A 19,132-nucleotide genomic window follows, 5' to 3' on the forward strand; every position below is an offset into this window, starting at 1 on the left:
TGTGTGGTGGGATTTCCAGTAAGAGTTAGCTATCTCTGCTTAAAGATCTACTTTTGTAATCATGTCAATTAAAATGGTCTATGCCATGTAAATTCCTGCCATAATGTACCTGCAAAAACATTGTAAATGGTCAAATGTGTCTTCAGGAAGGGAATGATAGTAACATGTTCAGTAGTTTTTTTTTATTGTTGCTAAAATAAAACAAATTCTGGTTTATTTGCCCTGTAGATATTAGGACTTTAAAAGTAACACCTAAAGGCACTGATGTTATCCAAACTGAAATGGTTCCAAATACATGTCATATCTACTTTACGATGGATAAGCAAACACCTCATACTGCATGTAGCATTGGTGGACAGTTTGTGTTTAATCAAATTATTAATGTGTTCCTCACTAAAGGCCATGACTAAAGAGTTTCAGATGGACAAAAAATTCCTTTGTGTAATACCCACCATTAGTACATGGTAAGGTGTGCCACTGAGTCCTGACACCATACAAAAGTCAAAACGCATGTAAGAAGACCTCTTGTGTTTTACAGCTTTATTCCAACCATTTCATACAAACCTTTATAAACGTCAGACTGTACACACCCACCCTAGTTCCCAAACAAGATCTGAATAGACTACATACTGTAAAAGATGTCATCAAAAGGCGCCTCTTTGAGGGCATATTTTGTAGTAGCTGAGTTACATCATCTTCATGCTCCAAGACAACACAGGGCGTTTTCCCACTCACATATAGTCAAGGATTTTACAACAGTTAAAAAAGAGAGATGGATGGTGCAGAGGCTGATCAGTACAAACAGCTCAGGTCATGCAGCTTCACGTCTCACCCAGACGCAGGGCTGGAAATGAATGTGAAGGGCAGATGAGAGCGGGGGAAAGAGGGAGGGAAGGAGAACGAGGGATTCATAGGATGGGACAGAGGGAGGGGACTGAATACTTGTGGACACAAAAGGCAGTTTTAAGGCTGGGCACATCTCATGGAGCAACACTTTCCTCCGTTTTCAGTGCAGTCCTTTGAGATAATCTTTTCCACAAGGAAAGAATGGATGAGAATATGAATCCAAACGTCAGCAATGTCCAAGCAAAATAGCCGAGTAGCAAAGATGGCAATTAATGTCTGTAACCAAACAATTTGGTATCAACGCATGGGGAGAAGGGCTATATAGTCAACAGCTCACACTCTGCTCATTATTATCTGCCGAATGTATTTATTTTAATTATTAAATATAATGATAGTCTGTGTAGTAATATACTTAATCAGAGATAAAGAGGAATAGATTTGATTATGAATTGAATGCAAATAACTCAGACACATGTGTGAACTGCCAGCTACTGCACCCTGTTAGAGGTATGAAGATGACAGCAGGATTGTCAGGTCAGTCTTCCTCCTGTCCAGCGTTGTCCTCGTGTTCCTCTCCACTGTCCTCATAGCTGTAGCTGCTCACCGCTTTAGGATTCGAAATGGCGCCAGCGTTATTACTTTTGTCAACGTCTCTGTGTTGCTGGATTGGCTCTGCTTTTGCTGAGGAAAAATGATTAATGGTTCATTAATGTTAGCGTGGCTGTAACATGAATTATTACTAATGGTGGGAAAAATCATATAAAACAACAACAGACAACATTTGCTAAGACAAACATGAGACAAAACAAAACTCCAGGTACAAGCTTGATGCATGGTAGATCATCCTCACCTTCAGCTCTTGCTAAAGCCGGTTTTTCTTCTTCACTCTTGTCATTAGTGGCAAGTCTTTGCCGAGCACTTTCAAAAACAGACTGCAGTACAATAGAGTCCTGGTAGATCTTAAAGAAAGGGACACAGAGAGTGTTACACAACTACCTTCCCTGGCTGATTTACTGAACACAGAACCTAAGAAAGAGCTGAGTTCATTCTTTATTGACGAGGGGCAGAGTAACAGCGTCTGGGATGCTGTCATTTCCACTAGTAGAACAGTTTTGTGAAGATGCTTAATTAGAACATAAAGGTTCAAAATAAGGGAACAAGGAAACGTTGAACACAGTGCTATATGCTCACCTGCGATCCCTCCAGGTTGAATGTCTGAGCATTATGGCACATCAGCGCAATGTCCTTCTCCAGATCAGCAACACTTCTGTACTTATGGTTGCGCACACGTTCCTGTATGAATGTTAGATCATTAGAGCTGCTTCAACATAGGGTTTAGGAAGAATATTCATACAATAACCATACCAAGTATGAGCAAGGAAATTACTTAATATTTTGCCTATATATTTACAACCAGACCTCTTGCAACAAAAGAAATCTCAACAATTTAAGACATCACTGAGTGACAAAGATGTACAATGGAAGCTGTTTTCGGAAAAAAAACTTTATTACTCAGCTGTAAAGCGAGTTACGAGGTTATGACGCCAGTCACATAATGTTGTATTTCTCCAAAAATATATAGGGTTCATATAACAGCTTAAAACGCTTAAGATAAACGCGTAATGTTATTTGATGACAAAGTGACACCAAAATGAATGGGGGTCAATGGAATGCTAACTCCAAGTGGTCGACTTCCAGCCTCAAAGCCGCCCATAGGGGGTACGCTTTTCAAACGTTCGCCTACTGTATCCCCATGGTTTCATCAGGCCCCTTGCCACAGGTGTATTAACTCAAGCACCTACTTTATGAATGCAGACTGCATGGTGCTTGTTTTTATACACCTGATTTTATACACCTGTCACTAGGACGACAGAAGACAACTCTCTCTCTCTTGCATCACAAAGCAAGCAGGGTGGTTTGATGAGATGCCTTACTCAAGCTGCTACAGAACCAGGGTTACGTCAATGGTCTGAAGTTCTATTTCTAGTTCAAGCATTAATTACAGTCCATCACTCATGTGGTTGTGTGCAAATCCACCAGAATGCAATATCTTTTCCTTTTTACAACTTCTCCCTCATTGAAACCTGAGGTCTGAAGAATGGGAGTCTGAGATAGGAGGCATCTCATGTCCTCGCCTCCTCACTCCAACATCCAAATGAAGAAATCTGTTTACTCAGGCTTAGTCTGATGTACCTTGTTACTGGAAATCAAAAGAACACAATGCAGGTTCAGTTGACTTTATCTTACATGGAGGCAGTGTCTTGGACTCAGCAAAAGTGTGGCATATAGTTCCACAATATTGGATTATGTGAAGACTTGAGGCTATGTCATACCTTCCATGCTGCAGATATCTAGTGGCTTTTAAATTTAATTCATCATCCATCTACTCGACTCTAGCTAGGGAGATGTATGCTGTGGAAGATATGTGGTATAATCCATTAAGGGGCTTCTGAATGGCCATTTGGTGTGGTGTGCCACCTAACTATGTAGGGATGGTGGAATTTGTTAGTAGGCACAAAGATAATGACCACAGCCACAGTCATACAGGCACAATGAATCAGAGCCTGGTATACACTGGGTAGTGCAGACCATAGCGAGACACCAAAACAACTACTGGAAAAAGAACCTATTCATGCGAGTACACAATCATGTGATTTAAACTGAGAAAACCAAATGATTGTAGCTGCCAGGCTTAACCAGTGTTTCCAACAAACTGAGTAATCAAGGTGGTGGTTGTAACAGGTGGTGGTTGGACTCTGTGAATAAGTCATCTCAGAGATTGGGAAAATGATTTTCTCTCTCTCCTCTCTCTCTCCCTAGGTCATACTACATTATCTCTTTTCTATAGGTACAATAAACTGTTTAGGCATTCTCCAAAATGATGACCATTTCAGTGCATTTTTGCATGTTATTGGAAAAATCAGAATTTGAATGGCAGCCATTGGAAATTGATTACTTTGGCCGAGCCATTCACAGTGCTCATCAGCACATTTGGGACACAGATGGTTAGGAATCCAACAAAAACACATAATTCACTTTGTACAGCAACTGCATTGATGAAAGAACACATAAAGAGATTAGTGGGTTACACATGGAATCCATAATACCCCCCCCCTCCCCCAGCTTCAAGCTACAAGCTTCATCATTTCACTGAGAAAACACAGAGGCAAGCCTAAATGAGGAAGAGCCAAATAAGGCAGAGGAGGCTGCAGTCATGCCTCTGACTCGCTGTATGGTAGAGGTATAGACTGTCACTGCACTTGTTTTACCATGCAACACTACACTACCCCAACTGACAATATGATCTTGCACTAGCAGCAGCATGTGAAGCAAATGAGGATGCACCTTTCTGTGTCTCTGAGGTCGATGTGAGCAATGCCTTTAGGAGGGTTAAGTGTAGAAAAGCTGCTGGACCGGATGGAATTTCTAACAGGGTTTTGAAATCCTGCGCTGCTCAGTTAGCTCCTGTGTTCACTTATATCTTTAACACATCATTGGCTCAAGAGACAGTTCCTACTTGCCTCAAGCAGTCTGTTATTGTTCCAGTACCGAAAAACAAAAGCCAGTAGCCCAGTAGCCCTGACGTCAACAGTGATGAAGTGTTTTGAGAAGCTTGTGAAAAACATTATCTGCTCATCCTTCCCTGCCTCCTTCGACCCCCTCCAATTTGCTTACAGAGCCAACAGGTCTACAGAGGATGCCATCTCAAACCTCATTCACACCACCTTAACTCACCTGGAGGAGGGGAATGGGAATTATGTGAGGATGCTGTTCATTGACTTTAGTTCAGCATTCAACACGATAGTACCTCTCACCTTGGTCACAAAGATGAAGGCCTTAGGACTGAACACCACCCTGTGTCACTGGATATTTGACTTCCTCACCAACCGTTCACAAGTGGTTAGAGTGGGGGGTCTGACATCTAACACATTAACCATCAGCACTGGTGCTTCCCAAGGCTGTGTTTTGAGTCCACTGCTGTACAACATCTACACACATGACTGCAAAGCCAACAGTAGTCATACCTCCATCACCAAGTTTGCAGATGACACAGTGATCTTGGGCCTGATTAGTAACAACAATGAACAGCTCTACTTGGATCAGGTTGATGAGATGGCACAGTGGTGTCAATCTAACAGCTTGACACTGAATGTCAATAAAACCAAGGAAATGGTAGTGGATTACAGAAGGCAGCAGCAGAACTACAGTTACACCCCACTAATGATCACCGGGCAACCTGTAGAGAGAGTCACAAGTTTTAAATACCTTGGTGTCCACATTACTGAAGACTTAACATGGACTGTTAAGTCCAGACAACGACTCTACTTCCTTCATCAGCTAAGGAAATTCAAAGTTTCTACATCCATCATGAAGGCCTTCTACACTTCAGCGGTTGAGAGTGTTCTAACTGGTAGCATCATCACCTGGTATGGGAACTCCACAGTTAGAGATTGTAGTACTCTGCAGAGAGTAGTGCGTTCAGCTGAACGTACTATAAGAACTCAACTCATAGAATACTGACTTTGCACTCATTCACTCCTCAGCACTCATGATCCCCCCCCCCCACACACACACACCTACATGACTTTTAGCACTTTTACATCCCTCTCCCTATGCTACAGACCTTTTATTTATTTTCTTATTTCATCACACGTCAAAACACACACACACACACACACACACATATCTGACTTTCTCCAACTTTTACATATCTCCATAGAACTTTTTATTTATTATATTTCTCCTCCATCTATCTACCCATGTCCTTGGTTGCCTAGCCTTTCTGCCCCCCCACCCCCACCCCCATCCCCAACACACACACAAAAAACACACACACTTACATCGTCACTGTCACCTCACATACATACAACACACTGCTTGCTACAGTAAGCCTCCTCTACATACTTGCTGTACACTGCCCACCCCCCCCCCCCCCTCCCTACATACACACAGGGTTTCTACGCAGTATGGAAAACCTGGAAAAGTATGGAATTTGATTTTAGTAATTTCCAGGTCTGGATAAGTATGGAAAAAAGAAACAAGGGTATGGAGAAATATTTATGTTTCCAGACTATGGCATCAACAGTAATAATCACTTCACTCAGTGAACTATTCCTACTGTTGTGTAACTTAACTGTCAGTCCACATCGTCAAGATACAATTATGTGGGGGTCCTCCAATTATCTCCAAACAAGGGGACCCTGGCACCAAAACCAAACTGAGAACCACTGGTCTATGCAAGTGCCCTACACCATTGTGCACTGGTATGTTTGTGTAGCTCTGCTATTTTTGGCTAAAACACTGGTAATCAGAATCAAATAGATTTCGCTCAATGAAAAGAATTTTTGGTAGACTTTATCCATAATTGAATTTAGGGCCCCTAATTTTTTTGTATCTTTGAGGTCAGGTTCCAACATTGCAGTAACGACTTTTCCTTTTGACGTATAGCACAGTCTACAGTATGAGCTCCGCTCGGTGAAAGCAGAACCTTGTGGTTGTATTTATTAATTGAAAACTATGATGCACTAGATAGAATGGCAAAAGCGTTACAGTCTGAACTTGACAACAACTGGATTGAGTGAGTGCCTGTACAAACTGCCAGCTGGCTCATAGAAAAATGACCCGACTAAATGGACTAATATTACTGTAAGTGTCAATTTTTAATTCACTTTAGTTGTCCATATGTTTGTTTTCACCAAGTTATCCCAAACCAGAAGTGGCTACAATGTCGAGAATATGGTCAGAAAAATCTACCGAAAAAGTATGGAATTTTAAAATTCTCCTCTCCCGCCCACACACACATCTTCACTGTCATCACTCACATACATCATACATACAGTACTCTGCTTGCAATAGTAAGTCCCTTCACCATACTTGCAGTACACTGCCCCCCCCCCCCCTCCCAGCACATTATTTCATCAGGAAGCTTATCCAACACACATCCCCAACATACTTACAGCACACTGCCCCCCTCTCCCCCAATACACAGCACATTGTCTCATGAGGAAGCTTCTCCAACACACATATTGCACACTGCCCTCTCCCCACATACACAGCACACTATCCCATCTAACTTGTCATCCCCCCCAACACACACACCAAGACCCCTGGCAGCTGGGTTAGCCCCTTGAGCCGTGGATCTGCCCAAGGTTTCTTCCTTAGTAAGGGAGTTTTTCCTTGCCCCTGTTGCTCTTGGGTGCTCCTTGTTGGTGCCCCCCAATCCCAATCCTCCCCCACCTTTCTTATGCAACCCTAATTTCACTGCATTTCTTACATCCAGTAACTATTATGTGACAATAAACTTCCTTGTATCCTTGTATGATTGGCATGTTGTGCTTATATATAGAGTCTGGTTGCAACAAATTGTATTTGGCAGTGAAATTAGATGTCCTTTAAGTGTAATTTATTAAAATAAATATCCTTAATAAATATTTTTTTATTTTAAGAATACTTTCATAAATGTTGCCTCCCAACACCCTTAGTTTCTTTCTATACAGAGTAACAGTAAAATAGCTGCACAGAAAGGGTTCTTTTATATATTACAGGGGGGGGATTATTCTGGTATTGGGTTTAAGCACAAAAACAACTGCTATTGTGGGCAGTTCAGGCTCCATAAATGAGACAAAAACAAATGATAAAGACCTGTATCTCTCAACCATACCTGAGGGAGATACCCGGCCTGTCAAGACTATAATGTGGCTATCAATCATACCAAGGCAAGACTACAAGCTTGTGAAGTGGGATGAGTGGAGAGGGATGTATTCCAAATTAACACACAAACTGTATACTTTCCATCACAAACTCCTTAAGATAATTTCACTGCATTTCTTACTTCCAGTAACTATATGCATGTGACAATAAACTTCCTTGCATCCTTGTATCCTTGTATCCTTGTATCCTTGTATCCTTTTTCCATGTCAGATTAGATGTAAGTTCTGCCCACAAAATGATTACCAAAAAGTGCCAAGATGTAATTCTATTGTTCTGTAGTGCTGACTGGCAAACCATAATGCCAAATTCTGTTTTAGCACAAACAATTCCTGTTAATCTTTGAAGTGCTTGTCTTATAGGGCTTACATCTGACTCAGAGACCACTGTCCAAAACACATACATGTAGTATATTGTTGAAGTGACATCATATGTAATTACACAAAATAATCAATCAAATCTCTGCAGGATGCAGCACTTTCTCACATTGTTTCTCACAATAGCTATTGGAATGGGCAGATTTCATTGCCAGATGTTCCATATAGTTCTAGTTCTTTAGATCGGGAAAGACTGCTGAGCCATTTCCAGATAATAGTTGTCTCCTGATTGACTGTCTGGATCTACTGGATATGTGCCCTTGTAGGCCAGCTCTTTGGGGTTGATTTAAGCAATAAGTCCCGAGAGGGCGTAGGTTCCACTGATCTTAGAACAGGTAAGTGATGTTGTTAGGCACGATGAGCAGCGGATAGCTGGCCTACAAGAACACATATCCAGTAGATCCTGCAGTCAGTGCTGGAGCTTTTCTAAAACGGTTACTACATACAGTATATACATATCAGGCAAGATTTCATAAAATAAAGGCACAGCAATGAGAAATGTAACGATTTATTCATAGATAATCATTCTTCCGCCAGGAAACATATTTCCTCTATCTGAATGGTTGCAAAGCAACGTCAAGACACAGCTACTCTGGTAGCGCAGTACTATTCACCTTATTCAGCCCCGCCCATTTTTTAAAATTCCACGTTGTCTTTAAACTTCCGGTTGGCTAGCTACGTCTAGTTAGCTTCATTGGGATAACACGGCAGAAGAGGACAGAGAGGCTAACTTACAGAACAGCCGCTCCAAAGTCAGTTTTTTCCTAACTTCAGACAGGAAAGCTGTATAACAGAAATGTCTTAAGTCACAAAAATCCTAAATAAACGTTCCTAACTTTAGGATGACCCATAATATATGATGCCAGTCATCTCGATAGAGCTCTGCTATCTCAATGTATCGCAATGGATGTACTGCTCAATCGGAAGTTCGGAGACAATGTGGGCAAAGCTAGCGCCCCCATGTTTGCGCGCGGAATAAGGTGAATAGAACAAACTGCGGTCAAGGTGTATGTTTGTGTTGGATTTTACAACAGCACCGAACGCAATTTAGCCAATCATAATCAAGGACTGGATAGAAAGTTGGTTTTACACTTGAACAGTTATGTTTAAGTATCAACATATAAAAGTAGGACACAATATGGAAGAAGACAATAAAGTGTGACTTGAACTCAACCAGAAGCATATCTGTAATGTCTTACTCTTATCCTCCTGAAATCCACAGGTTTGCGGATGAGTTCGTAGTATTCAGGCACCTCTTTTCTGGAGGGCAGCTGCACAAAACCCTTGCTGATCTGTCTTCCTAACCTGGAAGAAGCCATTTAATAAAAGCTGTTAGGGAATGATGATCCAAGTTAAGTACTTTAAGACAAGTATTCACTCTCGCAATTAAAGAACTCCTAATTGTGATTATACTAGTAATTTAGTTAGTATGCTATACTCATTTTATAAGGTCCCAACAAGGAAACAAATGGTAACAGCCAATAGTCAAATGTTTTCTGATGATTTTCTCACTTATTCAACTGTGGAAGAAAAGTTTATTTGGTCAACAGGTTCTATCTGCATTGCTGGATGGATGTTGGTTAAGAGGAGCCCCACACATTAGTATGTATTTGGAATGCAACCAAATAAATTGAGCAAACAGGCCTTCTAGGTTATGGTTATTGTATTTAGCAGACGCTTTTGTCCAAAGCGACATACACATAACAACTATACGACTAAGTTAAATTTAACAGTAAACAATTTAAAAAGTTGGTAAGACTACATTAAGGAGAACAACAATAATAAACAACAATGTCAATTCAATCAATAGCCTAATGAAAATAAAGAAATACTGTACAAACCATAACACATAAGAAATGCTTAATAAACTAAGTTCATGTTGAACAGATATGCCTTTAGACCCCTCCTGAAAGTCCCAAAACTATCACAGGAACGGAGAGCACTGGGCAACTCATTCCACCAACAAGAAACCACTGAGGAAAAGAGTCTTGAATTTGACCAAGCGTTTATGGCTGGTCGACACAACAGACGCTTATTAGAAGACCGCAGTGGGCGGTTGGGTATATATCTTGATCAGTGAATTAAGATAGCAGGAAGCAGATCCAGTCAGTGTCCAACAGGCCAAAGTGAGAGATTTCAATTTAATTCTGGCCACTATAGGGAGCCAATGGAGAGTAACTAGGAGAGGAGTTGTGTCCTCTTTGGCTGATTGAAGACCAGGCATGCTGCAGCATTCTGAATCAGTTGTAACGGCCAGCTAACAGTGAATTACAATAGTCCAGCTTGTAGATAACCATGGCCTATACAAGAAGTTGTGTGAAATCTTGTGTCAGATGAGGTCTGATCTTCCTAATGTTGTAAAGGATAAACTGACATGATTTTGCAATTGAGGCTACATGCTCAGAAAAGTCGGTCACTACAATTACGTGCCGATCTAGTTAAACCATCTTCTGTCCTACTGGGCCCCTGAGATCCTACATCCTGGGTCTTTTGGCTATTCCAGAGTAAAGAATAACCAATCTTTTCCAGTTAGGGCCCCTAAACTCTTGAACAGCCCTCACAATATTTATTCTGCGCCGTCAGTGTCAGGCTTTATTATCTTTATTATCCCTTAAGACACACTTATAAAATAGAGTAAAACAGGGGAAGAGCTCGACTTGTGGCCTCTGGATGGAAGCCGAGGGGGAAAGAGGGCAAGCTAGCAAGGAGCAAAGTCCAGGAGAAGGTGGACATCACCCTGCAGGCTTTGCAGGACTCTCGGAAACCCCTGAAGGTCCAGCTGAGAGCCCAAAAAGGCCCGCAGCCAGAGATGGCAGAACATGGTCCTGCAAGAAAACACCAGGCCACCAACCACCCAGGACCAAACGTGGACACGTAAGTGAAATAGTGGACTAGAATCAACACATTTGTATTTCAGAATGGTTAGGTTAATGTTTGGGCTGAGACACCTAGGGCTGTATTTTGCACGCTGGCGCATGGCGTAAAACCCGCTTTCCACCCGCGCAAAGTTTAATTCGGTATTTTGCACGTTTATTTTTTAAACAATGCGCCCAGGGGTGTGGCAATTAACAACCTAGGGAGGGGCCTGGCGCATTGTCTAAAAATCGCTATTGTACACCTGGAGAAGTCTATGGCGAGTTGTTTATATGTTATTTTAAGAGCACATTGTCAACAGTCATATTGGCAGGTGCACGCACCATCCTTCTATCATTCATGAATGCACACCAGCGCACGTCCATGCAAAACATTACAAATTGCACGATTACAATGGGAAACATAATTAGAATAAAGATATTACGAAATACGGTACATCTCATGATGAGTAGTTATTCGCCATCATTTGCAAATTGGTAATGACGGTTAAAAGTGATTAGGGGAGAGGCGAGAGACAGGTATGAAGCACAGCTGAAGACGCACTGTCACGAGATTTAAGTCTCCTCTGCAGGATAAATGTTGTTTTATTCAGTCATTTGAGCAATATTAGGGTAAGTGTTGCTTTTTCCAGTCTATGTTTTCGATGGTAACCCATTGTCAGTCAATAGTGAAAGTAACTGCATATAACGGTCTTGTCGTTGACTGACACCTTGGTGAAGTTGGTTTCACTTTGCCAATGAGTTCAAATAATAGACGAGTGCAAATGTGTGAAGGCTATGCTAGGTTTTAGTACAGCATGGTTTAAGAATGACTATTCCATACGGTCTCGCAAGCAGCCTCCTTCAAATGCGCCGTTGAATGCCAAAATACCAATGCATTTATTTGACATATCGCGCTTTGCGCCGTTAAAGGGAATGACAGATGTCATTCTCATTGGCTTAAATGATGTTACGCCCCAAACACACCCATATGACTGATTAAAAAACCTAGGAACACCTTGTTGCGCCATGCACTCCACGTTTGATAACGAAACCCCTCCCAGTGTGAATTGGACATCCTATTAAATTTGAATAAAAATTAGAATGTCATGATAGGGCCCTTATTGTAAATGACTGAGCCTCAATAATGAAGCCTGTTTTGCATATATTAGAGAGTCCTGCCTGTGATGGTGAGGAGGAACCTGTGGAGAGAAAGGAGCAGGAGATGAGCCTGGCTGAGCAAACAGAACTTCCTGTCCCTGTGGAAATGAGTGAGTTGAGAAAACTGAAAAACTGGATCTGAAATAGAATTGGAATCGGAACCCAAGCTGTACCATGTAACTGATATTCATTTGGAATGAATGAATTTTGATAGGCACTGAGTCCAGCACCCCAACTCTGCCTGAACTGGACAATGATGACTTGGAGGACAAAGTGCAAATTGAAAACACAGAGGAAGGAGATGTCCAAGGTATGAAGCTGCTCGAACAAGCAGAAACTCATGGTAAATACTATCTTCCTGTACTGTTCCTAGAGAATCAAAAATAATTATTATAAAAGAACAAAAAGAGGTTTAAAGTTGAATAGTTATTAGGAAATCCCATAACCCAGGTACAGCACTTTGATTCTGATAAATCAATGAATTGATTGAGTTAAATTAATGCATGTCCTCTTTTACATTATGGCACAGGATATTTGGCAGAGGACGAACACCTGTCTGCATTTGTAAGACTGGATGACTGCAATGAGGCGTCAGGAGATTACACCTGTGTCTATTATTATTACTACCATTTGATTAGTTATTTTATTATTTTATTTTGGATTATTATTGTTTTTTATTTCCCTCACTGATAAATTAAATAAAGTATTTTGGCCAATAAATATATTGCTGAATTGCATTGACTGTTTTGTAAGGCCCATGAAACACAACTGAGAAATATTATTTTATACATTAAATATGAATCGGAAATAATGCCCTTCCCTGTGTGTGTGTGTGTGTGTGTGTGTGTGTGTGTGTGTGTGTGTGTGTGTGTGTGTGTGTGTGTGTGTGTGTGTGTGTGTGTGTGTGTGTAAGGATGGTAAAACACCTTTTGATACAAAATACTCTCTACAAATTATAGTTTTGATGAAAAAGTAATTTCATAGATTGTATTTCAAAAATCCAAAAAATCCATTAGCAAGGTGACATGACTTGCAAATGATAAAGAATGTAGATATGTTTGTAATAGAAAACCCAACATGGAAGCCGAAATGGAATGATATATGATGTGCTCGATCAATAAATAAAAAAGCAATCCTTTAGCCTCTTTGTTTAATATATAGTATATATGTCTTAAATTATAGTATTATAATATGTCCGAACGCTGCATGTGGTCTTTCCACAAGACCCACTCACCCATGGCTCACTAACAAGAAAAGTCAATTTAACTGAAGAACCGTGCTCGTATCTCCCCTCTTCCCTTCTTCCCAAAGGGTCTTCGGAAAATGGTGTTCAAGCAAGTTTCTGATTCTTATGTAAGAGCAAACTACTAGACCCTAAGGAGCCAGGTTTCAAAAGTGGATATTATTCTATTGAAGCTACTCTTCTATCTGTGATTGAAGCATTGAAAGCAGCTAAAGCATCAGGTTTTGAGAAAGTGAACCATGGCATTATCCTCTCTACATTATTAGAGCTAGGGATTTCTGGGAAAACGCCAAATTGGCTTGCATCCTACCTCAAAGGACGTTCATTCAGTGTGTCTTGGCAAAGACAGGTATCAGGCTCACAACCTAAACACAGGTATACCTCAGGGATCAGTACTAGGGCCCCTTCTGTTCTCCATTTGCACCACTTCACTGCTCCCATAGATTTGCATATCATTTTTTATGCAGATGATGGTCAACTTTACCTGTCTTTCCCACCTGATGACTATTTCTGCTTGGACTTCTGCATGCCTCAGGGAAATTTCTGTCTGGATGAAAGATTGACACCTTCAGCTCACTCTCTGCCAAGCTGAGCCTCTGGCATTCCCAGCCAATAAAGCTATTCCACAAACAAATTCAGCATCCAACTTGGCTCATCTCCCACTGCTACCCCTGCTAAAATGGCATGGATGTCAAAATTGATGACCGAATGAATTTCTCTTAGCTTGTCTGCCAGTTGATGTCTTAATTCCATGATCCACCTCTACATCCCTTCTCACCCTTTGCCTTCCTCTGATCGATCATCCATCAACATTAAGAGGTCACAGTCAAGACTGTTCTGCGATTCTTATTTTTCATATAGATGAAAATGTTCATGCCCCCAGAGTGTAGCGCTGCCTGGCTGCTTTACTTTTTTTTTTTTTGTAGCCTATTGACAGTACTTGGTACTCGAGAAACAGAGATATATATGAAAAATTGCCACATTTTTCCTTAAAACTTAATTTAAGCTACATTTTGTAAGTAGCTTCCACATCACTGCTGTTTTCTTATTTAATTTAATTAATTCTCCTTACAGAATCACTTTTTTTTTAAAATGTGTTTATTTATTTATTTGGGATATATTAAAGGGTTAATTTTAATGTTTATTGATGTCATTGTCAGCAAATAACTATAAACATAAACATTTAAGATAGTATAATGATTTATTCAAAGATATTATTGGTGGGATATGAAAATATTTTACTCACGTGTCCTTATAGTTGATGACCATGTCCACAATGGTGTTCATTTGTTTGGTAAGATCTGGAGGATTTGGGGGGAGTTTCTCTGCTGGTGGTCGCCCCCGGCGCTTTTTCACTTTCTCGGCCCCTTCCTGTCCGGTCTCAGAGTCTTTGTTGCCTTGGTGATCACCTTTGCGCTTCTTCAGGCTGGTTTCCTCCTCCATGGCCTCAGAAACCCCGTTCTCCACAGCCTGAAATGGAGGCATACAGTACAATGTCCATGTTGTGGAAAAGAAAAGAGGAAAAACTCACACATCTGAACATCTGTTTTCAATTAGATTTGCACACGGATGGAATGTACTGTGTGCCAAATAATTTAGGATTCAGTGATAATTTGGGGTGTGTGATGAATATTAGACACACTGATTTGAATACTGTTTTAAATAGCAGAAAGACATACAGCACTGGAGCTATGTGTAATTCTGTAGGCTTCGAGTTGTCTTGAACGCGTCCTTATTGACTTGCATTGTATTTAGTGTAGTGCTACATGTGGTACAAAGTGGTATTACAAGAGAGCCAGTTGGTTTGCATTCTAACTTCAGTGGATATCTGGACAACACAGGCCATTAAGCATTTTTGACAGTACGTCAAAACATCTTAATTCACATTCTGTTGCTATTTCTAGGTCATTTTTGGATGTTTCAGACTAAAGAAGACTCCACATAGCACCTTTAAAGTTATGAAATCTAAAGTGGACTGATGTTATTCAGTTTACACAGAAGCCATTTCAACATATAGTTTGCAGTCTTTGGCCTCACAGTCTTGAATATGGTATGGTAAAAATGTACTCATAAACTGAGATAGAAATTGTCTTTATCTATTCAAAAAAAGGGTCCAAAGTGTTTGAAAGTGAGAAATATGTGTTGAAGGTGCTCTTTGGTGTAACAAGGAGGACTACACACTGAAGAAGGCTGTTTGTGCGGCGCCACTACACGTGGGTTGTCACTCAGCTCACTTTTACATGTATACTATGTTTTTAAAGATCAAATCATGAAATGGCCACTAAGGCTATTTTATATAGCAAATGAGGAGTGCCTTGGATTCTCTTTTTTTCTCTTGTCCTTATCATTGCATCTATTGGTGATTCACTTTTAATCTGCTTTGTTGAATTCTTTCACAAAATGAACAATAAGAACTATAATCAAACTGTCTTCGGGACTGTGTGACTCTTCATTGGTTGTCATATTCTCTCATACAAATAATCGTTTGCATTCAAAATTTACATTTATTCATCTAGCAGAGGCTTTAACCAAAGTGTCAAGTCATGAGCACTGAAGCTATGCAGTGCAATAACAGACATGAAAGTAAGCAAATAGTGCTACTATCTACAATATTACAGAGATAACCAAAAGATGATAGTAAAGAAGTGCATGGAAGTGCATGTCCAAGTTGGCACGGTAGGGTTGTTAGAGGTGTTAGAGGCTAAATTGATGTGTAAAAGTAGTATGAGCACATTATATCACCAAACTATGTTGTACTTTATACTATACTTATACTTATATGAGCACATTATATCACCAAACTATGTTGTACTTTATACTATACTTATACTTATATGAGCACATTATATCACCAAACTATGTTGTACTTTATACTATACTTATACTTATATGAGCACATTATATCACCAAACTATGTTGTACTTTATACTATACTTATACTTATATGAGCACATTATATCACCAAACTATGTTGTACTTTATACTATACTTATACTTATATGAGCACATTATATCACCAAACTATGTTGTACTTTATGCAGTATGCTTGGATAGCGATACACAGTTTTCATGCCAGTATCTTAGTGTCTCAGTATCTTATGACTTTATGACTTTGAGGTAGGTTATGAGGTTATGAGGTAGGCTATGGTTCATATCAAAATTCAAAATCCTCCTCAACACTGAGTGAAGAAATCATAATGATGAAGTCATTCGCTTTGATTGAAACAATTGACACCACTTCCTCTTGAAAGGGAGAAGATTGTAGCTTGGAGAGATTTGACAGTGATGTCGCTTAAGTCACTAAACCATCTCTCTCTCTTTCTCTCTCTCTCTCTCTCAAACTTAAACTCATCAGCCAGTCAGCCCTCTCACAAGATCACTTGCTTTCAGATAAACACAAGACCATGCCATCCACCCACATATCAGTACAAACACTATCATCTTTCTTTTTTTCACATCCGGCTCGCTGTGTGTGTGAGTGAATAAGTGTGTTTGTGTCTGTGCTGCGGCAGTGGCTACTGTGTCTATCACACAAAGGCAATTAAAGCGAAGTGATGTGCTCTCAGTATAGCTTCGCTTTTGGCAGCTCCCAGACACAGGGAGCAGAACATTATGAATTCACCATAAAGTCACCGCTTGTAGGGGGGATGGGGAGTATCTCTGTCTGAATCAGACGCATATGACTGAGAGACAATGGCATGTGTGTCCTTATTGTGTTTTGCAAGAAAAACCCTTATAAATAGCATTCTGATAAATGCATATTGTCAGAGCCCTGTAAAAGTACAAAGAGCTCCAACATGAACAGACATCAGCACACACACACACACACACACACACAGCCAAATTAAATACCCACGCTCTTGCACACATGTGCAGACACATCCCCAGGGGATCATGAACAAGAAGGCCAAGTAGTCGGAGGGGAAAACATTAATGCCATTTCATTAGTACTGCGAGCTGCACATGCAGAAAACGGGAAAGAGAGGAAGAGAGAAAATAGACCAGTGCAGTGTGATCAGCATTCACTGTAAAGGAAAGCAGCGGATCTTGCATGTTAGCGGTCAGCATAAGAGAAGGCTTTTTTTAAGAATACAGAACTGGCACTCGCCAAGGAAAACAGAGGACACGCCATAATCCTAAAAGACAGGAAAACGACCTGACATGGGTGAGTGGGTGGGAATGTGTGCATGTGGGTGTACATGTCTTCTAGCCTGGCTAAAGCCCTCCACCACAACCGAGTAGTCTGGGAAATGATTCCCCTCGTCTCCTTGAGTTCACACCTACACAGACTCACACTCACGCTCTCACACACGCTCCCACACAGTCATATTGTCTCCCTCTCTCACTCTCTCGCTCTCTCTCTCTCTGACACACTCACACACACACTCGCACACACTCCCTCACTCCCGCTCTCTGTCTCTCGCTGTCTGTGCCTGTGTGATGTAGCCTGACTTAATCGCCTACACCAGAAGAGAAAAGAGGGAAGAGTGTTATTTACCTGACTGTGGTGTGCAGGCTGGATATCAGCTGGAGGGGAAAGAATTAGCAAGCCAGCATAGCAGCGTGCAGCAAGCCTCTTCATCAGCTGATCACTCAAAACGCACCACCGGAGAGGGGGGCGAAAAGCGCCGGCTTTTCATACACAAATCAATTGGCGTTGGGGAAGATGAGAGAGAGAGAGAGAGAGAGAGAGGGAGAGAGAGAGAGAGAGAGAATGGAATGGCGGGCTGCGGTACTGGAGCTTTTTCTCATTCTTACTGCTGGAGAGGGCCTTAAACTTTCGCTTTAATAGCCAATGTCGCAATCACATTTTTTTGAAGCCTGCATTTTTTCCTCCCTGATCCCCTGTTAAAGATACCCGATCATGGTATTGTCTTGGGTGCCTGGAAACTGTTGTGTTCTTCATCCTCCTATGGAAACTGCTCTACTTATTAGACTACATGACAGCATGTGTGTTCATGTTTCGGTGTCCTGTGTTTATGCATGTGAATGTGTATTATAGTTATTAAACCAATCTGTCCTTTGCAGATTTATCATTGATTTTTAACAGCTGACCTCTTTCTTTGACATGTTTTTGCACAGGCTCACATTTTCCAGAGCTCTGACAACCCAAGACACTTCTTGCCAATAAACTGTTTCAGCACCAGTGAAGACTAGTTTTATTTCCCAGAGAATGTTTTTACATTTGTACCACTGTGCTCAGTCTATCTGATGGGAATTAGAAGGGTGACTTGCATGAGTGTTCTGCTTACTCACATTTCTTTTTGAGCTTTATGTGAGTAAACATAAAACTGAAGTATATATTTTACTCAGAAAAAAATCCTATATATTTTTTTTTTCAGAATTCCTTACACATCAAAGATTTACATATTTCCAGCCACAATGTGTGATGCGTCATAAAGCTATGATGGTGCTACATTAATGATGTATTATTATCAATAAGGTTTCAGCAGATGTCAGCTTTACCTCAGTCCTTAACAAATTATAACAATAGCTGTGAAGATATTCAACTGTTCAGATATAACCAGAACAATATCAGTGATACTGTAAAATAATATTTGCCAACTCTGCTGATGGTGGCACAATACAATTTTGTCATGGCAACCATTGTAATATTTCATATCAATTATTCAGGGGAATGGACAATTGATATTTCACTATCTTCTAAAGAACTGACTGCTCTGCAAATGATTATTGATTTTGATGAAGGAGAATGTATGGCTCTATCAAATGTCTGTGCATGTGTGAGTGTGCCTGTGTGCGTTCTTAAATGGACCTCAGATGAAATTACATATCAGATTCAAATCCAAGTCTGTAGCACTCTGCCATTTCTGTAAAACACCACTTACTGCTAAGGCATGTTACCATGGCAACAACACGTTTTGCCCACTGCAGTCCTCACAGAGTGATATTGCTTCAGCATTCCTTCACTACATGCACACACA

The 19,132-nt window shown here is 40.6% G+C and overlaps 1 protein-coding gene and 1 long non-coding RNA gene across 3 annotated transcripts; one reads left to right on the forward strand and one right to left on the reverse strand.

Annotated features, from left to right (window-relative positions):
- Positions 1 to 523: 523 nt before the first annotated feature.
- On the reverse strand, positions 524 to 18,106 carry LOC121680160 (probable global transcription activator SNF2L2). Of its 2 annotated transcripts, XM_042059378.1 has the most exons (7): positions 17,686 to 18,106; positions 14,434 to 14,657; positions 9,131 to 9,236; positions 2,038 to 2,139; positions 1,697 to 1,805; positions 1,344 to 1,527; positions 524 to 1,122 (listed from the first exon to the last, which is right to left on the reverse strand). In XM_042059378.1, the coding sequence occupies exons 1-6, from the start codon at positions 17,767 to 17,769 to the stop codon at positions 1,382 to 1,384; spliced, it is 771 nt and encodes a 256-aa protein (XP_041915312.1). In that variant the 5' UTR covers positions 17,770 to 18,106; the 3' UTR covers positions 524 to 1,122; positions 1,344 to 1,381. The 2 variants fall into 2 exon arrangements, with proteins under 2 accessions (XP_041915312.1, XP_041915311.1); XM_042059377.1 differs by having other exon boundaries at positions 524 to 1,527.
- On the forward strand, positions 11,782 to 12,605 carry LOC121680161. Its single transcript, XR_006021584.1, has 3 exons — positions 11,782 to 12,054; positions 12,159 to 12,254; positions 12,474 to 12,605. It is a non-coding gene; the product is annotated as an uncharacterized LOC121680161 (long non-coding RNA).
- Positions 18,107 to 19,132: the final 1,026 nt, after the last annotated feature.

The sequence above is a fragment of the Alosa sapidissima genome, chromosome 13 (assembly GCF_018492685.1).
Source record: "Alosa sapidissima isolate fAloSap1 chromosome 13, fAloSap1.pri, whole genome shotgun sequence".
NCBI lineage: Eukaryota > Metazoa > Chordata > Actinopteri > Clupeiformes > Clupeidae > Alosa > Alosa sapidissima.